General features: G+C 43.5%; 1 protein-coding gene across 2 annotated transcripts in view; it reads left to right on the forward strand.

The window, feature by feature from the left end:
* Positions 1-22,200, forward strand: part of PTPRB (protein tyrosine phosphatase receptor type B) — a 124,733-nt gene that overhangs the window by 73,963 nt on the left and 28,570 nt on the right. For both annotated transcript variants that reach the window (XM_061129936.1, XM_061129943.1), the window contains 7 exons: positions 3,567-3,830; positions 7,341-7,604; positions 8,578-8,859; positions 12,903-13,181; positions 13,709-13,858; positions 16,448-16,691; positions 21,985-22,091. In XM_061129936.1, coding sequence (XP_060985919.1) covers positions 3,567-3,830; positions 7,341-7,604; positions 8,578-8,859; positions 12,903-13,181; positions 13,709-13,858; positions 16,448-16,691; positions 21,985-22,091 — 1,590 coding nt within the window. The remainder of the gene's footprint in view (positions 1-3,566; positions 3,831-7,340; positions 7,605-8,577; positions 8,860-12,902; positions 13,182-13,708; positions 13,859-16,447; positions 16,692-21,984; positions 22,092-22,200) is intronic.

A 22,200-nucleotide genomic window follows, 5' to 3' on the forward strand; every position in this document is an offset into this window, starting at 1 on the left:
TGGTGGTGACATGAGGCTGGAAAGGTACGTTGGGGCCAGTTAGAGAGTGCCTGGTGTGCCTTCCTCAGGAATTTATGTTTCATCTTATAAAATAAAGAAAATAATAAAAGTTTTTCAGCCAGAGAGTGAATGTTTTGTAATAAAACGGGTACTTAAAAAAAAAAAGATAAATCAAATGGCAGTGGGAAATAGATTGAATGGAGGAGAGACCAAAGGTGAGAAGACCAGTTCATTAATGCATTTGTTATGAAGCACCTACTGTGTGTGTGAGGCACTGTTTAAATGTTGGATACACAGAAATGAGTAAAACAAATCCTCATGGTCATAAAGCTTATCTTCTAGCAGAGGAGAAAGGCAATAAACAAAGAGGTAAAAAAATAGAATAGGATACTTGTGCACACAGCGGTGGGAAGGAGAGGGTAGGACAAATTGAGAAAGTAGCATTGACACATATATACTATCATGTGTATATATATCATGATATATATACACTATCAGGTGTAAAACAGATAGCTAGTGGGAAGCTGTGTGTAACACAGGGAGGCCAGCCTGGTGCTCCGTGATGACTTAGAAGAGTGAGATAAGAAGGGGAGGGAGACTAAGAGGGAGGGTATATTACTTATATATATAATTTGTATTGTTATCTGGCAGAAACCAACACAACACTATAAAGTAATTATCCTCTAATTAAAAACTAAAAGAAATATATAGTAGGTTAGATGGTAATGAGTACTTAGGAGAGAACTTCCCTGGTAGCTCAGCTGGTAAAGAATCCACCTGCAATGCAGGAGACCCCAGTTCGATTCCTGGGTCGGGAAGATCCCCTGGAGAAGGAAATGGCTACCCACTCCAGTATTCTGGTCTGGAGAATTCCATGCTCTGAGTAGTCCATGGGGTCACAAAGAGTCGGACATGACTAAGCGACTTTCACTTTTCACTGAGAAGAAAATTAAAGCAGGAAAGTGGGTTAGCAAGTGTTAGAAGCTTAACATTTTAGATAGTACAGTTCTGAAAGGTTTTGTTGAGAGGGTGACAGTTGAGTAAAAATTAAAAAAAAAAAATTTGAGAAAGAGAATGGTATAGACATTTGGGGAAGAGTATCCCCAAGTAGCACCACTTGGCAAGCAGAGGTAAAGAACCCACCTGCCAATGCAAGTTAGATGTAAGAGACGCCAGTTCGATCCCTGAGTTGGGAAGATCCCCTGGAGAAGGGAATGGCAATCCACTCCAGTGGATTTTTGCCTAGAGAATCCCGTGGACAGAGAAGCCTGGCAGGCTCTAGTTCATGGAGTCACACAGAGTTGGACATGACTGAGCTACTTAGCCCATCCCCAAGCAGAGCAAACAGCAAAGCAAAGATCCTGAGGCGGGAGGGTGGAGGCCAGTGGAGGGGCAGTAATGGGGCCGCTGTTGGCAGACACAGTGAGTGACAACAGAATGGGAGGAGGTGGTTAGAGTGATGAGTGGGATCCTAAGATGATGGCGGTCATAGAAAAAATAAGGGTCCAAAGCTAAACTAACTCGGGGGCCAAATGAATAATAGATACAATGAAGAAATAGTCCTGTGTTAGATAAGATGGCGCTGAGTGGCTGATGGAGTGTAAGAGGAGGAACGGAAGAAGATTCTAGAGTTTCAACATGGGGTATCTGGTGGGAGATGATTCTATTAACTGAGATAAGAGAAGCAGGAAGAGAGAGTGTCGAGGAAAAAGACACAGGGCTCAGTTCCGGACTGAGTTTGAGTTGTCTGGATGATGTGTAGAGAGAGGTGAGCGATAGGTCATTGAAAATAGGGACCCACCTCAGAACAGTGAGCTGGGGATGGAGATTGGGATAAAAATTCTAGTTAGTCTGTTTTAGTCTGTTCAGGATTCTGTACCGAGAATACCATAAACTAAATGGTTTAAACAACACATTCAGTTCATTTCAGTTCAGTCGCTCAGTTGCGTCTGACTCTTTGCGACCCCATGAATCACAGCACTCCAGGCCTCCCTGTCCATCACCAGCTCCCGGAGTTTACTCAAACTCATGCCCATTTAGTCGGTGATGCCATCCAGCCATCTCATCCTCTGTCGTCCCCTTCTCCTCCTTCCCCCAATCCCTCCCAGCATCAAGGTCTTTTCCAATAAGTCAACTGTTCGCACGAGGTCGCCAAAGTATTGGAGATTCAGCTTCAGCATCAGTCCTTCCAATGAACACCCAGGACTGATCTCCTTCAGGATGGACTGGTTGGATCTCCTTGCAGTCCAAGGGACTCTCAAGAGTCTTCTCCAACACCACAGTTCAAAAGCATCCATTTTTCGGCGCTCAGCTTTCTTCACAGTCCAACTCTCATATCCATACATGACCACAACAACACATTAAACAGACATTAATGCTCACAGTTCTGGAGGCTGGAAGGTCAAGGTCAAGACTCCAACAGATTCGGTGTCTGGTGAGGGCCCATTTTCTGGCTTTCGGGCAGGACAGGAGCACCCTCTGTGGTCTCTTTCATAAGGCACTGATCCCACTCACAAGGTCTCCACCCTTAAGACCTAATTATCTCCCACTGGCTACACCCGCTAGGCTTCAACGAATGAATTTGGTGCCTGGAGGGAGGAGCACAAACTTGCAGACCATAGCAATCTATAAAGTGACTGGGATTGATTGCTGAGCTAATATTATGGATTCTGAAGGGGACAGAGGATGATACCATGGGAAATGCCAGCTTTTAAGGATCTGGCATAAGGAGAGGGGAAAAGCAAAACAGCCTGAAAAAGTGTTTGGAGTGGAGAACCCAAGAGAAACTGAGACAGATGTCCTGTCTTATTTCCACTGGCATCTTAAGACTTCTTGGGTATCAGACAGCATCTGTGCCAATAGTCTGGAAGCAGGTTGTTTCTGGTGGCACTTGGTCACCTTGCCATCAGGTAGCATGGAAGGGCAAAAGGGTTGCAAAATCCTGATGTAAATCTTTTTTATACATATATAGTTTTGGCTTTTGCTCTTCCTTCTCTTTCCAATTGTTGTTGTTCAGTCATGTCCAACTCTTTGTGACCTCATGGACTGTAGCACACCAGGCTCCTCTGTCCTCCACTATCTCTTTCCTATATCCCTAATAGAATTTTCTTCCTGCTTGATTTTCCTTTCCTTGCCCGCTCACTCCTCCACTCTGCCGTTCCCTTCAGTGGTCACTTTTTAGCTCTCAGATGGCACTCAGAGATAGTTTTTTTTTTTTTTTTTTAATCTCTGAACTAGCTCTTAGTATTGGAAAAACATTTAGTTACACAAGTCAGACTAACATTTATTTTATATGCAAAAAATGTCTTTGAATATAGTATTCTGTTAGTGGTTTTTTCCGTGTTCTCTTGAGGTTTTGTTTTTTAACATTAACAGTTCAAGCATCAATAATTCACAGTATTTAGATTTATTTGCTTTGGGGTCTCCATGAAGTCAAGTATTTTCAAAAGCAGAGACCATATGTTTTGTGCTTCTTGTTGGAGTGTGGCCATCCAGGCGTCAATCTAGGGCTGTGTCAGAAATGTGCCAAAACTCAGTCTTACTCTCCTGCTTCCTGATTTTTCCAGTCCCAGCAGCTGTCACCAATCTGAGGATCACAGAGAACTCCACCCGACACCTGTCCTTTAGCTGGACCCCCTCAGAGGGGGAGCTCAACTCCTACAACATCTTTCTGTACAACCCAGATCGAACTCTTAAGGATCGAGCTCAGGTTGACCCGCAAGTCCAGAGCTTCTCCTTCCAGAACTTGCTACAAGGTCGAATGTACAGAATGGTGATTGTGACTCACAGTGGGGAGCTGTCGAATGAGTCTTTCATATTTGGGAGAACAGGTAAGACCTGGACTCAAACTGTAATGAACAGCAGGGAAATTGTCATGGTACTCACTGGCTTTTCCTTCATTTGATTTTAGTTTCCTACTCTACCCAGGGTGTAGCTTTATTTGAAATTTGTGACCTTTATATGAAATTTCTGACCCTAAATCAGACATTTGATTTATATGTCAAAATAGTTTCTGCTTTGTTTCCACCAAGTGTTTACCTCATAAGAGTTTGGTGGAAAAATGAATCTGGCTCCTCCACTTGCCAGCAAACCACTACAAGAGGGTTATAACACATTGGGTTCAATTCAAACTGTGCCTTTCAGCTTTGTACAAGAAGTAGATGGAGTGGAGAGCAGGTGCAAAGGAGGGCAGCTACAAATGGGATAAGAAGCAATGACCACTGTGAATCAGAAACACAGCACTAGATGCAGTGAACACACGAGTTCCAGGAAAATGCAAAAGAAGCATCTCTGGGTTTCACATAAGAAACTGAATCTACTCTTTCTCCATTGTTGTTGTTCAGTTGCTCAATCATGTCCAACTCTTTGTGACTCCATGGACCGCAGCACACCTGGCTTCCCTGTCCTTCACCGTCTCCCAGAGCTTGCTCAAACTCATGTCCATTGAGTTGGTGATGCCATCCAGCCATCTCATCCTCTGTTGTCCCCCTTCTCTTCCTTCCTTCAATCTTTCCCAGCATTGGGGTCTTTTCTAATGACTTGGCTGTTTGCATCAGGTGGCCAAAGTACTGGAGCTTCAGCTTCAGCATCAGTCCTTACAAAGAATATTCAGGATTGATTTCCTTTACGATTGACTGGTTTGATCTCCTTGCAGTCCAAGGGACTCTCAAGTGTCTTCTTCAACACCACAGTTAAAAAGCATCAATTCTTCCACACTCAGTCTTCTTTATGGTCCAGCTCACATCTATACATGACTACTGGAAAAACCATAGCTTTGACTATACTGATCTTTGTCAGCAAAGTAATGTATCTACTTTTTAATATGCTGTCTAGGTTTGTCACAGCTTTTCTTCCAAGAAGCAAGCATCTTTTAATTTTATGGATGCAGTCACCATCTGCAGTGATTTTGGAGCCCAAGAAAATAAAGTCTCTCACTGTTTCCATTGTTTCCCCATCTATTTGCCATGAAGTGATGGGACTGGATGCCATGATCTTAGGTTTTTTTTTTTTTTTTTTTGATCTTGGTGTTTTGAATGCTGAGTTTTAAACCAGCTTTTTCACTCTCCTCTTTCACCTTCATTAAGAGGCTGTTTAGTTCCTCTTCACTTTCTGTCATAAGGGTGGTGTCATCTGCATATCTGAGGTTATTGATATTTCTCCCAGCAATCTTGATTCCAGCTTGTGCTTCATCCAGCCTGGCACTTCACATGAAGTACTCTGCATATACGTTAAATAAGCAAGGTGACAATATACAGCCTTGACATACTCCTTTCCCGGTTTGGAACCAGTCCATTGTCCCATGTCCGGTTCTAACTGTTGCTTCTTTACCTGCATATGAGTTTCAAAGGAGGCAGGTAAGGTTATCTGATATTCCCATCTCTTTAAGAATTTTCCACAGTTTGTTGTGATCCACATAGTCAAAGGCTTTAGCGTAATCAATGAAGCAGATGTTTTTCTGGAATTCTCTTGCTTTTTCTATGATCCAGTAGATGTTGGCAATTTGATCTCTGGTTCCTCTGCCTTTTCTAAATCCAGCTTGAACATCTGGATGTTCATGGTTCACCTATTGTTGAAGCCTAGCTTGGAGAATTTTGAGCATTACTTTGTTGGCATGTGAAATGAGTGCAATTGTGCAATAGTTTGAACATTCTTTGGCATTGCTCTTTTTGGGGATTGGAATGAAACTGACCTTTTCCAGTCCTGTGGCCACTGATGAGTTTTCCAAATTTGCTGACATATTGAATGCAGCACTTTAACATCTTTTAGGATTTGAAATAGCTCAGCTGGAATTCCCTCACCTCCACTAGCTTTTTTCATAGTGATGATTCCTAAGGCCCATTTGACTTTGCACTCCAAGATGTCTGGCTCTAGGTGAGTGATCACACCATCGTGGTTATCCGAGTCATTAAGATCTTTTTTGTATAGTTCTGTGTATTCTTGCCACCTCTTTTGAGTCTATTATCTCATTTTTCTATTCAACTCTCATTCTCAATTGATAATCATTTTTGAGCACTCTTGTGTGCCAGACACTGAACTCACTTCTGGACTAGGACAGCGGACGAGACTTACATGGGTCCCTGACTTCATAGGGGTCTTCCTTACCAAAGAGGGAGAAGGGGCAGGATGGCAGATTTTAAAGGAAGATGATTTTGGAATGCCTTCAATCCTCTGAAGGAAATATGCAGTACATTGTGATGGAGAGTGACTTGGCAAGACTAGACTTAGAGACCACTTTATACAGAGAAGGCTTCCAGCTGAGACCTCAAGGTGGGAGGAACCACGGGAAGAGCTCATTCTAAGCACGCAACAGGATTTCTCAGTTTATCTTCTGAGGGAATGAAAAAGAGCAGCAGGAATTTCCTGGTGGTCCAGTGGTTAGTAATCTGCCTGCCTGTGCAGAGGACATAGGTTCGATCCCTGGTCTGGGAAGATTCCACGTGCCACGGGGCAACTAAACCCATGCACCACAACTACTGAAGCCCACACACCCTAGAGCCAGTGCTCTGCAACAAGAGAAGCCGCTGCCTGAGAAGCCCAAGCACTGCAGAGAAAGTACACGTGTAGCGACAAAGTCCAGCATAGCCAAAAATAAATAAATAAATAAAGAACTTTTAAAAAATAGCAGCAGATGAGCCATAAGTAGAATTGCCTAGGTGTTACTGTTTCCAGGGCCATCTGCCTATGCACATGTTCCCTGATCTGCCCATTAATGTTTAAAGTTCCTCCAAAAAGGAGCAACAGTCTTTGCTCTCCAAGGAATCATGAAACTTACATACCCATGGGACAGGTACCAGTCTGACTAACTTATACTGTGGTAGAAATGACTGTCGACACTTCGTTTCCCAATTGAGGTTCCGTCAGTATAGGTTTCGGGGAAGAAAGAACTGAGAGCCTAAAGGAGGATGGAGAGGAAGTAAAGTGGCCCCGAGAAGGGTATTATGGGATGGTGGCCACGAGTAAGGTGAGCCAGACTGGAAGAGGCAGGAACCTTTTATGAATGCTTTCAGGGATTTTGGTAAGCTAAGTTATAAACTATTTGACCTGTCTTAATTAATCATTTCTGAAACTTTCACTTAATATGTTTATCAGAGAACATGTAGCAAGCATATATTAATAGAAGTCATCTCCTGTTGTGCTTTTTTAAATTTTATTTTAATTTGTACCAGGTCCCCAGACCACATGCTCTTAAACTCAGGTGACCTGAAATAGAAGCAAGATCTGACTCTACAATAGGTGCTGCTCATCCATACACCCAGCATAGCTCATGTGTTCTTCTGTGGGGCCAGATGCTTTTGTTTCCATCTGTTTTGTTTTCAGTAAAGGTTTTCCCTCTGTTTAAGTCCCAGCCACTGTGAGTAACCTCAAGGGATCCAATCAAAACATGACAGACAGCCTCTGGTTCAGCTGGAGTCCAGCCTCTGGGGACTTCGACTTTTATGAACTGATTCTCTATAACCCCAATGGCACAAAGAAGGAAAACTGGAAAGACAAGGATCTGACAGAGTGGCGTTTCCATGGCCTCGTTCCCGGAAGGAAGTACACGCTATGTGTGGTAACTCACAGTGGAGATCTCAGCAACAGGGCCACGGGGGAGAGCAGAACAGGTAAGAAGCCCAGTTACCAGTGGCCAAGCACTGGCGGGAAGTAGCTTCCACAGGCACGTTTTAATTGTGATCTTATTAATAAGAAATAAAATCAGCGATGTGCCATGTGCTCACCCCTAAACTTGGGAAGGGTCTGTGGTAGAGTGGATGAAGGAGATAGACTTTGGGTAAAAAACAGCTGGGTGGTTGAGTTAGCTCTGCCACTTACCTATGTGAAACTGGGCAGGTCACTGAGCACCTCTAAGCCTCAGCTTCATTATCTGTAAAATGGGGATGGTCATATATATCATCATTAAATTACTATGAGCAGTGGGTTTTTTTTTTTTTTTTTTTTTTTTTTTGGTTGTGCTCAGCCTTTGTTGCTGCACTTGGGCTTTCTCTGGTTGTGGTATGAAGGCTTCTCAGCTTCTCATTGCGGGGGCTTCTTTTGTTGCAGAGCACTGACTCTAGGGCCCACTGGCTTCAGGGCTTAGTTGCTTCTCAGCATGTGGAATCTTTGCTGACCAGAGGTTAAACCTGTGTCCCCCTGCATTGGCAGGTGGATTCTTAATAACCAGGGAAGCCCCGCAGAACTTTCTAAATATTTCTTGGGCACACACGGATAACACTGATACCTGTGTGCCACCCTGGAGTCAATGAACAAGGCTCTCTCAATTGGATGTAATTGTTAACTCCAGCCTTCACTTTCACTTTCACACTTATAACCCATTCAGGGCACACTCATGCTCTGTAGCACCCTGGTTAAACAAAAAACAAAACTCTGATTATAAAAATTAAACAAAATGTACATAAAACATTTGAGGACAATTTTTTACACATAGTAAAAACCGTAAATGGAAGCTCTTATTATTATGGTATCATATTACCTCTTCCTACAAAGTACATTAAAAGTATGTCTGATGTCAGTCAGCTATCTTATTTGTGTATGGTGCAGAAATAATCACATGCTCTTTTCACTTTCTCGTACATATAGCCCCAAGTCCTCCCAGTCTAATGTCATTTGCCGATGTTACAAACACATCATTGGCCGTCACCTGGAAAGGGCCACCAGACTGGACAGACTATGATGACTTTGAGCTGCAGTGGTTCCCCAGAGATGCCATCACAGTCTTCAACCCCTACAGCAACAGAAAATCAGAAGGACGCATCGTGCATGGCCTTCGTCCAGGGAGATCTTATCAATTCAGTGTCAGGACCGTCAGTGGTGATTCCTGGAAAACCTACAGCAAACCAATTTTTGGATCTGTGAGGACAAGTATGACATGTTTTGCTACTCTTGGTTCTCAGATGAAATGGGGAGGAAGTATGTGTTGCAACATCTTATTGGATTGGGGCTTGTTTTAAATCCACATTTTTACCTGGAATTGGTTAGATCTGAATTCAGACAGAAGTTCTACATAGATTTATTCATTTATTCAGCTTTAACAAGAAGAAATCATCTCTGCCTTCATGGAGCTTACAACTCAGTGGGAGGTACTATCATTAAAAAGACATTTTGGGTGTGATGAAGTATTTGGCACTAGAGAAACACATGGCAAAGACATCTGACCCAATACAAGGGAACTTCCTAGAAGGAGAAGCTTCCAAATCAAAACTCAAGGAAAGAGTAAGACATGCAGGTGGAGATGAGGAAAGAAGTAAAGAATATTCCAGGTAGAGAGAATAAAAGGGTCTAAAACCAGGCAGGAGACAGAAATAGAAAGGAGTTCCGTTGACCAGAGGATAAAAGGTGAGGATTAGGAAAATCAGGTCATGAAATGTCTTGTGAACCATGGTAATGACTTTGAACCTCCTTCCATTGGAGCCACTGAAGGCTTCTTGGCCTAAGTATAACAGATTTGCATTTTATAAAAGTCACCGTGGGGATGGTACAGAGAATGGATTGAAAGGGGCAAACTACAAGCAGAGGGACTGGTTAGAACATAATGCTGTAAATTCTAAGGATGAAAATACCTCAGTGATAAAATATGTATCAGTTTCTTCCCCAAGGCATTTTGAGATAAGTACCACAAATATCAAAGAAACAAAAGTTTTTGGTATAGGAACCTCAATCCAAATATTTATTGCTCAATAATACCCAGTAAATGTAGATTTGGAGATCAGGCCAGATAGTTATTGGTTATTGATAGAATACAAAGCTGAAAATTAGAAATTTAAGCCAGTAGCTGTTTTGTTAATTCAACAAACATTAATGCTACAAGAGTTTTAACTTGTGTTTTATATTTTATCCAAAGAGTAGTTTGGAATCAGATAACTGCGTGTCGAGAGAAACATGTGAAAAAGAACTAAGACTTTTCATTTTTAGCAAGATCAGGAGGAGTTTTCAGTGGCTTACTGTAGGCTGCGGAATTGAATCCCAGGTGTTCAGTCTAAGAACGCAGTTGAGGCTGGGCTGGTCAGATCACATCTGGAGAGTTATATTCGGTCCTAGATGCTAGAATGTAAGAAAGGCATTTACCAAATGGGGCTTGAGGAGAGCAGCCAACACCAAGAGCGACTTGATAATGAGTTTTTTGGGGAATGGTGGAGTGAACTTTGAGGATTGCATTAGTTAGGATCAGGTTTGGCTGTGGGTAACAGAAAACCCAAAATAACAGAGGATTAAACAAAACAGATGTTGAGAATTCTCATGTAAAATCTTTCCAGTGCCCCACTTCTTGCAAAAACATTCTAGCTGTTATAAACACTGTGCATGGCTCCACCAGCCATGCCTCCTAACCCCACCCTTCATGCCCGGGTTCATGGTTGTCTCTGCCTAAAATGCCTCTTTCCCAGTATCTTGGTGAAGTGTCATCTGTACCAGAAAGGCTTTGCTAAGTCCTGCCTGGTACTAACGCCACAACAGGAAGTTGTCTCTTATTCCATAGAGCATCCTCTTCCCCATCTCGTTTCTACCTTGTATTATGTTCAGGACTCATCTCACTTTCCAAGAGGTTACAGCTAATATCTTACTCATTTCTATACTGTTCACAGACCCTACAAGGGCACTTTGTATGCAGTAGATACTCCTTTCTTAGTGAATTGGAGACCTGACCTGAGTCTTGGTAGACAAGCAGGATTTAGAGTTAAAAAGCAGAGAGAAGGAGCTGAAGGAAAAGATTGGATTGAAGCAAATTTCCAAATACTTCCATACTTCGTGTAAATTATCAGGATGATAGATTAGGCAGGATGTTTTAAAAGACTTTCTCCAAAGCTGAAAGAGGAGATGTCTTTAGATCTCAGCTGTGACTTGGTTTGAAGGGAGTTCAAAATTGTTTGCCTCAAAGGCCAATTCTTCCTCTATTCTGAAAAATTCTTGATTTGATTGTTTTTTCCCTAAATTATCCTCATCTGACCTGCTATGACTCAGCTTACATTTGTAGACCTTGATCGTTGTTGTTCAGTCACTAAGTTGTGTCCAACTCTTTGTGATACCATGAACTACAGCACGCTAAGCTCCTCTGTCCTTCATTATCTCTCAGAGTTTGCTCAGACTCACATCCATAGAGTTGGTGTTGCTATCTAACCATTTCATCCTCTGCTGCCCGCTTCTCTTGCCCTCAACATTTCCCAGCACCAGGGTCTTTTCCAATGAGTCAGCTCTTTGCCTCAGGTGGCCAAAGTATTGGAGCTTCAGCATCAGTGAATATTCAGGGTTGATTTCCTTTAGGATTGACTGGTTTGATCTCCTTGCTGTCCAAGGGACTCTCAAGAGTCTTCTCCAGTACCACAATTCAAAAGCATCAATAGATAGGCCCCGATATGAAACAGGACTTCACTCAGTGGCACACCAATGCTGTGTTTTTATTGAGGACAAGAACTTCTATAACAAATTAGGGGTCAGGGAAGGTTGGCTGTGCTCCAAATCAGAGCAATGGGTGGTGGCTCTTGGAGTGCCAAATAGGTCTACACATAGTTCCCAGAAGATCTTATGTAATGGGGTAGCCTTTGTTAGTAACAGTTTGGTTATTAACCTGCACAGTCACATGACTGGTTTTCTTTCAGACTGAATCTTTCTTTATGGGTGTGTCACTCACAAGAATAAATAAAATCAGCTGCCATCCAAGTCCCCACTGAGTCAGGCACTGTGTCAGGCAGAAGAAAGTGAATGATCGTAAGCACAGGGCCATGAAACAGGGGCATGGAAGAGCCTGGTGTATGGGGGAGCCACAGGTGTTTCAGTGCCTGGAGTACTGCACGTGAGTGGGGAAGGGCAGGCAAAAATGGGAGAGGGACAGAAGCCAGACACAGAAGGTAACAAGGCAGCGATGCCATTTCTTACTGTCCTTGTTGTAAGAACTAACATTTGGACCTCCCTGGTGTCCAGTGGTTGGGAGTCCACCTGCCCACGCAGGGCACATGGGTTTGATCCCTGATCTGGGAAGACCCCACACAACGTGGAGCAGCTAAGCCCGAGCACCGTGACTACTGAGCCAGTGCAAGAGAAGCCACCACAGTGAGAAGCCTGTGCATCACAACTAGAAAGTAGCCTTCACTTGCTTCTACTAGAGGAAGCCCGTGTGCCGCAAAGAAAACCCAGTGCAGCCCAAAATAAAGTAAATTAAAAAAAAAAAGAACTAAAATGTATTGAGCAATTACCACGCAAGCCCCTGTGCTAGGTGGCTGTGCATGTTTCAACTCATTGAGTCATTCCAATAAGCACATGAAGTGTTTGTTGTTTGGTTGCTAAGCCACTGTTTCGTGACCCTATGGCCTGTAGCCCACCGGGTTCCTCCATCCATGGGATTTCCCACGTAAGAATATTGGAGCGGTGGCCATTTCCTTCTCCAGGGGAGCTTCCCGACTCAGGCGTTGAACGCGCATCTCCTGCATTGGCAGGTAGGTTCTTTACCCCTGAGCCACGAGGGAAGCTCAACCACATGAAGCAGATAATTCTTAACTTTCCCACCTTACAGATGGGCCACAGATATGTTAAATCACTTGCCCAGGACTGCATAGCTGATAAACAGAATTTGGATTCAGGCAGATCGAGCTGCACTATTAACCTCTAGGCTACTCTGCTCCACCTTCTGTCTGACTCCTGCCTTCTGTCTGACACTTGGTTTCAGTGTCCCTGTTTACATTTGTGTTTGCAATCACACTGGCACCTGGGGGTTTTTTCCTAAAGGGACAGCATTTTAACTTGCAGTGTTTCTCCAAGTGAGGCCTCGTAGGCAGAAATTGCCTTGGAGACCTATGAAAAGCAGTTCACATGAAGATCGAGAATTATTTATTTAGATCTCTGAGCTAGCTGGAGTCAAAGGAACTAAAAATGTGTCTCCGAGAGTTGTGAAGTGCCTCTTCCTCTCTTTTATTTAGAGCCAGACAAGATACAGAACCTGCATTGCCGGCCTCAGAACTCCACAGCCATTGCCTGTTCTTGGATCCCTCCTGATTCTGACTTTGATGGGTACAGCATTGAGTGCCGGAAGATGGACACTCAAGAAGTTGAGTTCTCCAGAAAGCTGGAGAAAGAAAAATCTCTGCTTAACATCATGATGTTGGTGCCTCATAAGAGGTACCTGGTGTCCATCAAGGTGCAGTCGGCCGGCATGACCAGTGAGGTAGTTGAGGACAGCACCATCACCATGATAGACCGTAAGTGTCCCTGGAGGTGTGTGCCTCCCTCTCTGCTCCCATCACCCTTGTTCACGTGTGTATGGCTCATTTCCACATTAGCGAGCCCTGTTGTCACTTGAAGAGAACTAAAAGGCTCTGAGGAAGTATAAACATTTCTCTGTGTAAAGCATCCTGGCAGCAAACAAGTTAAATGATCTTAAAGAACCTGAATGAATTAGTGTTTAAATACATCTCTTTGCCTGATGTAGAAAGAGCCATAATAGAGCTTTTAAGCAATTTGATGCTAAAACTTCAGGAAATCCTGCTGAGGAGCTGCTTCTTTATGTTTAATGTGCTGCCGGCAAGTCACTTCCTCTGCCGGCTTCCCTTCGGGAGAGGAGGAGGTTTTCTTGATTCCAAGGATTAGAGACACACACACACACACACACACACACACACACACTTGCAGCCTGATGTAGGTGAGTGAAGACCTTCATCTCACTAATATTTTATATTCAAAAGCATAATTGTGACCCTTCTTGGTTCATTTCCCATCCTTCTTCCAGGACCCCCTCCTCCACCTCCACATATTCGTGTGAATAAAAAGGATGTGCTAATTAGCAAATCTTCCATCAACTTTACTTTCAACTGCAGCTGGTTCAGCGACACCAATGGAGCTGTGAAATACTTCACAGTGGTGGTGAGAGAGGCTGATGGTAAGTGATCATGAATTAACTCCAAGACACAGGATTACTTTCTTGAAAGTCAACTGTGGGGGCTCCTTCTGTGACAAGTTTTTAAAAGAAGAAAACTTAATTTTTATATCGTTTCGCTGTATCTCTTCTGGCTGCAGCGAGATGTAACAAGAAAAAGAAAACCTACTGGAAGCCTATTATTTGCAGGATTTAATTACTAAATGGGTAATAATAGCAACTATGTCAATAATCACAATAACCATCATTTACTTATTGCTATTTCAGGCACTGTTGGAAATGCACTGCGTTTGCTGACTCATTCAGTCTTTACTACTCGAGTAACTCAGTCCCATTCAGCTCCATTATTCCGCCATTAAGCAGCAACATGCTTTGTCTGTCTTCCCCACTCCCTGTCTCAAATACCTCTACCAATCAAATACTCCCAAACCACTCACCAATTCACAAAAATGCTCAAACGCTTGAAAGAGGGAAAAAATGATCATGAAAATCATCCGTCCTTTCTCTACTGCATTTTCAATATGTTTCATTTTCTAGTCTACTAAATTATTCAGTGTTACCTAACTCTTATGTAACAGGCAAATTCTAGGTGATTCTTATAATAACATTCCATTCAACCAAGTAAGATCTCTAGTGCTTATGACATCAACATCTATCAGATTATCCTCAGGAGTTTGTATCTGGGGACACACATGTCCATATGGGATTTTGCCACTGAGGTCCTGTGTGTTATTTCTCCACAACAGATGTTCGTGTCTGGAATGATATTAATATATCCTGCATGTCACATATTTTCCAAAATTGTTTAAGATGCTGCACTGGAGTTTCTCAAGCATCCCTGACTATTTTAACTCACTGGTGGGCAATGGGAAGGTTTAAACCTGCCATGACAGATGCTGGAGCTAAATGGTATTTTAGTCTCACCAGGTACTTTTAGGGCTTCTCAGTTGGCGCTAGTGGTAAAGAACTCGCCTGCCAATACAGGAGATGTAAGAGACATGGGTTTGACCCCTGGGTTGGGAAGATCCCCTTGAGGAGGGCATAGCAACTCACTCCAGTCTAGAGAATCCCATGAACAGAGGAACTGGGCGGGCTACAGTCCCTAGGGTTGCAGAGAGTCAGACACGACTAAAGTGATTCAGTACACACGTACTTTTATATTTTATTTAATTGTACTAAAGCCGGTTATGCATAATTAATTCAATAATTTCAAGGGTCAGTGTTGCATCCCAGATTTCCTCACACATAGTAGTTGGAGATAAATAGGTGAACTGTGAAGAGACTTTAAATTTAAGTAGGCTGCAGTGAAGATAGTGTTTTGCTACCTAAATATGTCAGCAGCCAAAAAAAAATAACACCCTGGAATTTAGCCTTGTGTTCTTCAGCCAGGTGGGTTTCAATGACTGATGTCCATGGAGATGGGCTGTGCTCCCCTGGTGATCTGAGATAACAAGCCAGCTCACATAAATGTCATTTATAGCATATATACTCTTCCTCAAGGCAATCTTCCTTTTAACTACGGCCAACAAGATAATATTTCCAGGAGCCACTCATTTTGAGCAAATTTTATCAAACGAGAGCCCAGGACGCGAAGAACTCCCAAGCATATCACTGCTTAAAGTTTACTGTACATGGTATCCAATCTCTATGATATTTTTCTTCCTAATTATGCTTTCCTCTGGCCAACATCAAAGTGAGTTTGCCCTGCCAAAACACACAGCAGCTGGGTGGACATGAGAAGAGTTCTGGGAAGTGTTCTGCACAAGGGCCCAGATTGAGCCAGGATTAAATTGTACTCAGGACAACGGAGCAGGACAAGGGGTAGTTACCAGACTGGGCGTGGTGCAGGAAGCATGCATGTAGGGCGACTGCTCCGGCCTCAGACCTGATTTCTCTTATCTTTTCCCCATTTCCCAGGTCACAGGGATTTCCTTATTCACTCAGCTACAGTGGTTATTGGCAAGTAGAGAGCTTGTTGAGTGGATTGACTTTCACGATGGGGAGTACCCAACTTTCTGGAGTTGTGGCACATTACCATCTGATGCATGAGCCACCGTTTCATATGTGCATATTTTATTTCCAAGAAAAATGATAGCGCGTGTGTGTCTATGTGTTGGCGTAGCTCCCACTGCTGCTGCTGTTGAGTTGCTCAGTCGTGTCTGACTCTTTTGTGACCCCTTGGACTGCAGCCCACCAGGCTCCTCTGTCCATGGGATTTTTCAGGCAAGAATACTGGAGTAGGTTGCCATTTCCTCCTTCAGGGGGTCTTCCTGACCCAGGAATTGAAACTGTGTCTCCTGCACTGCAGTGGTATTCTTTACCACTGATCCACCCAGGAAGCCCCCGTGTTGGGCGTATGCATATATAAAATGTTGTAGATACACTATTTATGTTTAATTTTTTATTCATTTTAGAAAAAGTGAATTAGATTAATTTCACTGGGAGAATTTCACAACACCCTTCGGGATCACAGCATCTGCACTCCAGGGATGACTAGGGATAGTGGGTGGGGAAGGTAACCTCAGAAACCTAGTTAGAAACCCCTGAAGTCACAAGAAAGTCCGTCCCTCACTGTGGGTTTTCTTCCTCCAGGCAATGACGAGCTGAAGCCAGAGCCGCAGCACCCCCTGCCCTCCTACCTGGAATACAGGCACAACGCCTCCATTCGGGTGTATCAGACTGATTATTTTGCCAGCAAATGTGCCGAAAGTCCTGACAGCAACTCTAAGAGTTTCAACATTAAGCTTGGAGCAGAGATGGAGAGCCTGGGTGGAAAATGTGATCCCAATCAGCAAAAATTTTGTGACGGGCCTCTGAAGCCACGCACGGCCTACAGGTTAGATGTATTACCATCATTTCACCAGGAGGGATGTGCTCCATCACCGGGCGCTCAGCTGTCGGGGCATCTGATGCACATGAGTTCCTGTAGATTAATAACCTACGTTACAAGAGTGCTCTGCATTTTACTGGCTAATTTATAAAGGTTGTATTCCTGCCTCCATTCACAGGGAATGGGTAAAGAGGGCCTTTGGCCTTGTACAAAAGCTCCAGTTCATTATGTGAAGAATTGAAGATTCTTAATAGGTGGTTCTTTCTCCTAAAACTTCTCTAGGATGAATCAGGTGATTTATTTACCATGTTAACACCTGTGAAAATGTCCAAGTAGAAAGACTAAGTTTAGGGAAACTCAAGAAATATGAGATTTTTTTTTTCCCACTTTTAGTGAGGACTGGAATTACACTTATTTATTTGCCTGCTAAGGCATAACAAGATGAATGTTCTTTTTGGTCCAGATAGAACCAGGGAAAGACCCCTTAATGAATGGAAGCACCCTCTCCTCTCGGTAAGATGGCAGGTGAAAAGGAGCAGCTAATTGATTTGGCCCCAGGGAGTACTACTGCAGCCAACAGGCCCTTCCAACTGTAGGAACGAGCCGTGCCCTTCATGTTCCCATTCATGTTCATCATGTTCCCGGAAAGCAGAATAAGTATACACAGCATCCCAAACCTGGGTCCCCAAGAGATAGAGAACCTAGGCCGCCATCTTGGAAACAAGGCTGCAGGAATCCGGGATTAGTGCTTTTGCAGAGGATGTGCCTTCTGTTAGGTGTTGGCAGACCTGATGTCCAGCCAGATGGCAGCCAATCAGGTTCTCTATGGGCCAGTGTCCATTCTGGTTGGTCAGTGTCCAGGTCTCATTAACCCTTACACGTTTTGAGTATTACCCCTGAATTTCAGCAGAAACCTTTCTGCCAGCTCCAAAAGGAGACAATGACATGGCATCACGCCTGAGAGCATTCTTAACCCCTCCCTTGCATCAACACGGTCAAGCCAACAGCTTCCCTAAAACATCCCTAAAAGATGGCTCCCTTTGGACATGAATTCCTCATAGATACCTCCACCCAGGGCTCACCACAGAAGTGCTACTGTCCCCCAACCAAGGTTGGCGCCTCCAGAGTGAACACACACAAACTCATTAGTGATGTTTGCTTCAAGAAGAAGCTATATGAGCCTACCTGAAGGAGACGAGATCTCAGTGCAAAGGTGAAATATACAAGAGATCAGAAAGCCGGGATCCTTTAGTTCTTATTAGAATCAAGAAATGCCTCAGCCCCTTGGTCAATTGGGCTCTGGGAAATTTGAGGAAATTTCTCCTAAGGGCTCCCAAGGACTGTTTTTCCTTTGTGAGTTGGAAAGCTGAGCTGTTTTTGTTTGTTTGCTTTTTGAGAGAGGAGAGGAGATGAGTGATTACCACATTTAAGAAAGAGAATAAGAAGCTAGAGAGAGTTCACACATGGACCAGGGCCCCAGTCAACCAGCACACTCTTTCCTGTCCATCACGGCAGCCAAGGTCCTAGGAAGAGCCCCTGCATTCAGGTTCCAGTGTGGCCACTGTTTAGCTGTGTCACCTTGTAAGCAGCATTTCAGTTCTCTGATCCTCACTTTTCTCATCTACAAACATCACAGGACTATCCTGAGGAGTCATATAGATGACAGATCAAACCTAGTCATGTCCCTTGTAGATTAAGGTCCTTCAGTGGTGCCCGTTCACTTCTAGGAGCAAGTGAAGATCCCAGAGTAGGGGACACAAACCCCCAGCCTTCTTGCTCCCACTGCCCACCAGCTTTGTCCCCCACCATTTGCTCCAAGTACTGATACACTCCACCCATTTACTACTCCTCACCTCCTCAGAGTTCCCTGAAATCTGACATGTCTCTCTTATACCCCTGAGCCTTTACACATTCTTTTCACTCTATTTGGGAAGCTTTCCACTCTCTTGTCTGACTGATGAATTCCTTCATACTCTTCAAAAGCCAGCTCAACCCACAACTAGCCCCGAGCCACCCCTGTTAACTCACACCTGGGCAGTGGGGCCCTCAGCTGCACTTCCACTGCGCCCAATCTCTGTGTCTGCCTGCTAAGTCACTTCAGTCATGTCTGACTCTGTGCGATCCCATGGACTATAGCCCGCCAGGCTCCTCTGTCCATGGGAATCTCCAGACAAGAATACTGGAGTGGGTTGCCATGCCATCCTCCAAGGGATCTTCGCAACCCAGGAATGGAACACACATCTCTTGGATCTCCTGCAGTGGCAGGTGGCTCAGATGGTAAAGAAATCATCTGCAATGCAGGAAATTCCTAGGTTCTATTCCTAGGTTGGGAAGATCTGCTGGAAAAGAGAATGGCAACCCACTCCAGTATTCTTGTCTGGAGAATCCCATGGACAGAGGAACCTAACAGGTTACAGTCCATGGGGTCGCAAAGAGTTGGACATTACTGTGTGAGTAATACTTTCACTTTCACCTTCTTCACTAGACTACAAAAGCTCGCAGACTAAATTGTGGAGACAGACATGACATTGGTTACAGAATGATATGGCAAGTACCTGGCACAAAAGAGATGGCATTAAATGTTTATGAGCAAATAAGGGAATGAGCCAAGATGTTCTATGAAAAGTTAAACATTCTGATTATAGCTTAATCAACTCCTGCTGCATTAATGTGTTTTCTAGGATACGGCTTTCCTCTATTTCTCTGTATCTAGTTCACTCCTGTGAAAAGCTTGCCAGGCAGATAATACCTGATATGAGCATGGAGAACCACATGCCAAGTGGCCACCTGTGTGGTAGCTGCTGAACCCAGGCTTCGTGCAAGCAGAATTATGCCTGTCTCACAATGATAATCACCATAGTGACCCTTAGTGCTATCAAGAATCTTTTTCCCAGAGTAGGTAGACAGGAAGGAAAATGGAAAAAAAGAAATTAGGATTGCCAAGAAATGGAAAATGCTAGGTTTAGCTGATATGCAAGTTTATTATACCAACAAATGTTTAACGTCTTCCGTTCATCGTTGGGTTCCTGTTATCCAGGTATATAATTAGTGTTGTTCCATATGGGAGGAGAATGGGCAGATCATGATGGGGGAGGAACAGTGCAGAGGTTGAGGAAGTGCTGAGCTGGCTTTGTTTTCTATTCTAAATAGAATAGCAATGTGACCACAATCAGATAATCTGCTTCTGTTGACCTCACTTTCTTCAAACGAAGGAAATTGAACCACATGATCTATAGCTTTGTAGAATTCTGATTCTGGACATATTTAAAGTTGAAAAACTTACCATTACATATCAGTTCATTAAAATAATCTTATATGCATATAGAGAAGACCTGTCTGTAAAATATAGCAGAAATGTTGAAGGACCTAAGAGGGCTGTAGGTAAATAAATGCTCTGAAGGTCCAAAAGTCTTCTTGAAGGAGGTATCATTTTGGCTGGCTCCTGAAAAGTAGGGAAGGGTTTGAAAATGGGGATATAGGGGCAAAAGGAGATTCACGGTTCAGAAAACAGTCATAGTGCAGAGGTAGAAATACACAAATTATTTAGAGAAGAACAAACCCAAATAGTCCAGTTTCAAAGTGCGGGTCCTATCGAGGGGTAGTAAGGAAGACAAAAATGGGAAGAGAGGATGGGACAGGATTCCAGATTGGGTGCTAAGTGCTGGGCTGGGGGATGTGGCTGTGACATCCATTATTGGAGGGGTTCTAAGGGCAGAGTCCCTCTTGATGGCCTAGTTTTAAGCCAAGCCTACAGTAACTGCAAGAGCTGTAGTAAATGCAATGAGCTCTTGCATTATCTCCTTCCTGGGTTCCCAAAGGCCCTGATTCATCTGGATCCATTTTGTGTTTTGCATTTGCACTTTTGAATCTTAGAATTCCAGAGCAGAACCTGTCAAGGTTGTTACACCCCCAGTGCTTTTCTTTTCACAGATGAGAAAGCTGAATCATAAAGAACTTTAGGAACCATTCACCTAATCAGTGATAGTGAGAAGGAGACCTCAGACCCCCAGTTTCCCAGCCCAGGCCCTTTTTACAGCCCTCCAACAGAAGTCACTGCTGTTAAACCAAAATTAAGCCGAGAGAAAGAGATCTGGACTAGGAGTCAGAAAATCCTGAGTTTGGTTATCTTTCACCAGCTTTCTCTATAATCTTGAGTGAGAAATGGTATCTCCCCAAGCTTCAGGTTCCAAATCCCTAAGTAGTGTCATAAGTTTCTGATACTGGAGAGGTTAGAGATGGTCAAATAGAATCATGTTTGTAAAAGTTGTTCACACTTACAAATCACCATACAAATAAAAGAAACTCTTTTCATCGGAGAGACTCTTTTCAACGTCCAAAGCTACAATACACTGTCAACACACACCAGCTCCTTCCCTTCCACGTAATACATGTTGACTGCTTGTTACTCTCTGGGGACATTGCATAATACCTCCACCAATAGTCTGTTATTCCTGGAAGTACCACTTTTGGCTTGGAAGGTGTGTTTTAGACATGGAAATTATAGATGTGGTTGATCAATATAATCTTGATGATATCGAGGAGATTGTACTTAGACCTGGGCATGAGTTAGAAGGAGAGGGGAAAAGGTCAGAACAGTTTGTCGCAGCTGGCTAATGCTGGTACTGTTTCAGCATTATTACAGGATGTGCCCAGATACTTCTGGGTTAAGCAAATCTAGATTTCTTTTTTTAAGGGAAAAAAGAGTCATTCATTCATTCTCATATGATTTAAATTAACCCTAGAAAACGTTTTCCCATCTAAACCTATCCTGTTACTCTCAGTAAACCTACAATCTGGGAAACTTTAGGATAGAATGGGCTCAAGAGGTTGCCCAAGCCAGTCTTTAACTTCATGCCTGGCTATTGTCCTGCAGATCCCCTGAGAGCTGGTTCTCCAGTCTCTGCTTAAACCCCCTCAGTGACTGGGAGCTCACTACCTATGTGGCAGCTCATACTCTAGATGTTAGAAAGTGATTTTTTGTTCCCACGCTGCCCTGTGACTTCAGCCTACTAAGCTCAGTTCTATATTCAAGAATGTAAACCTTCAGATGATAGGGACTTATTCTTTGCAGTATATCTAGCTCCTGGACAGGTTCTGGCACACGGTAGAGGCTCAATAAATATCTGATGAATGATGCATGAATGCACGAAGCCAGGGCCTTCTGATTTCATAATTCATACCCTCCCCTACATGCATATTGACCAGATGACCACCCTGTTTTTCCTTGAAAACATTCTCCAGTCAGCCCTACTGTGGCCAATCACTAATTTGTGCTTAAATAAATTGGTTTTCTTTTCAGAATCAGCATTCGGGCTTTCACCCAGCTATTTGATGAGGACCTGAAGGAATTCGCAAAACCACTCTATTCAGACACATTTTTCTCTTTGCCCATCACCACTGAGTCAGGTAAGGCTAACCTTTTCATCCATCTGACATAGTGCCAAGCACCACATCACCTACAAGAGCCTCTAGTAAGAGGCTAGACCTCAGACTCCCTGCTTCCCAAACCAGGAGA

Source organism: Dama dama, chromosome 3 (assembly GCF_033118175.1).
Source record: "Dama dama isolate Ldn47 chromosome 3, ASM3311817v1, whole genome shotgun sequence".
NCBI lineage: Eukaryota > Metazoa > Chordata > Mammalia > Artiodactyla > Cervidae > Dama > Dama dama.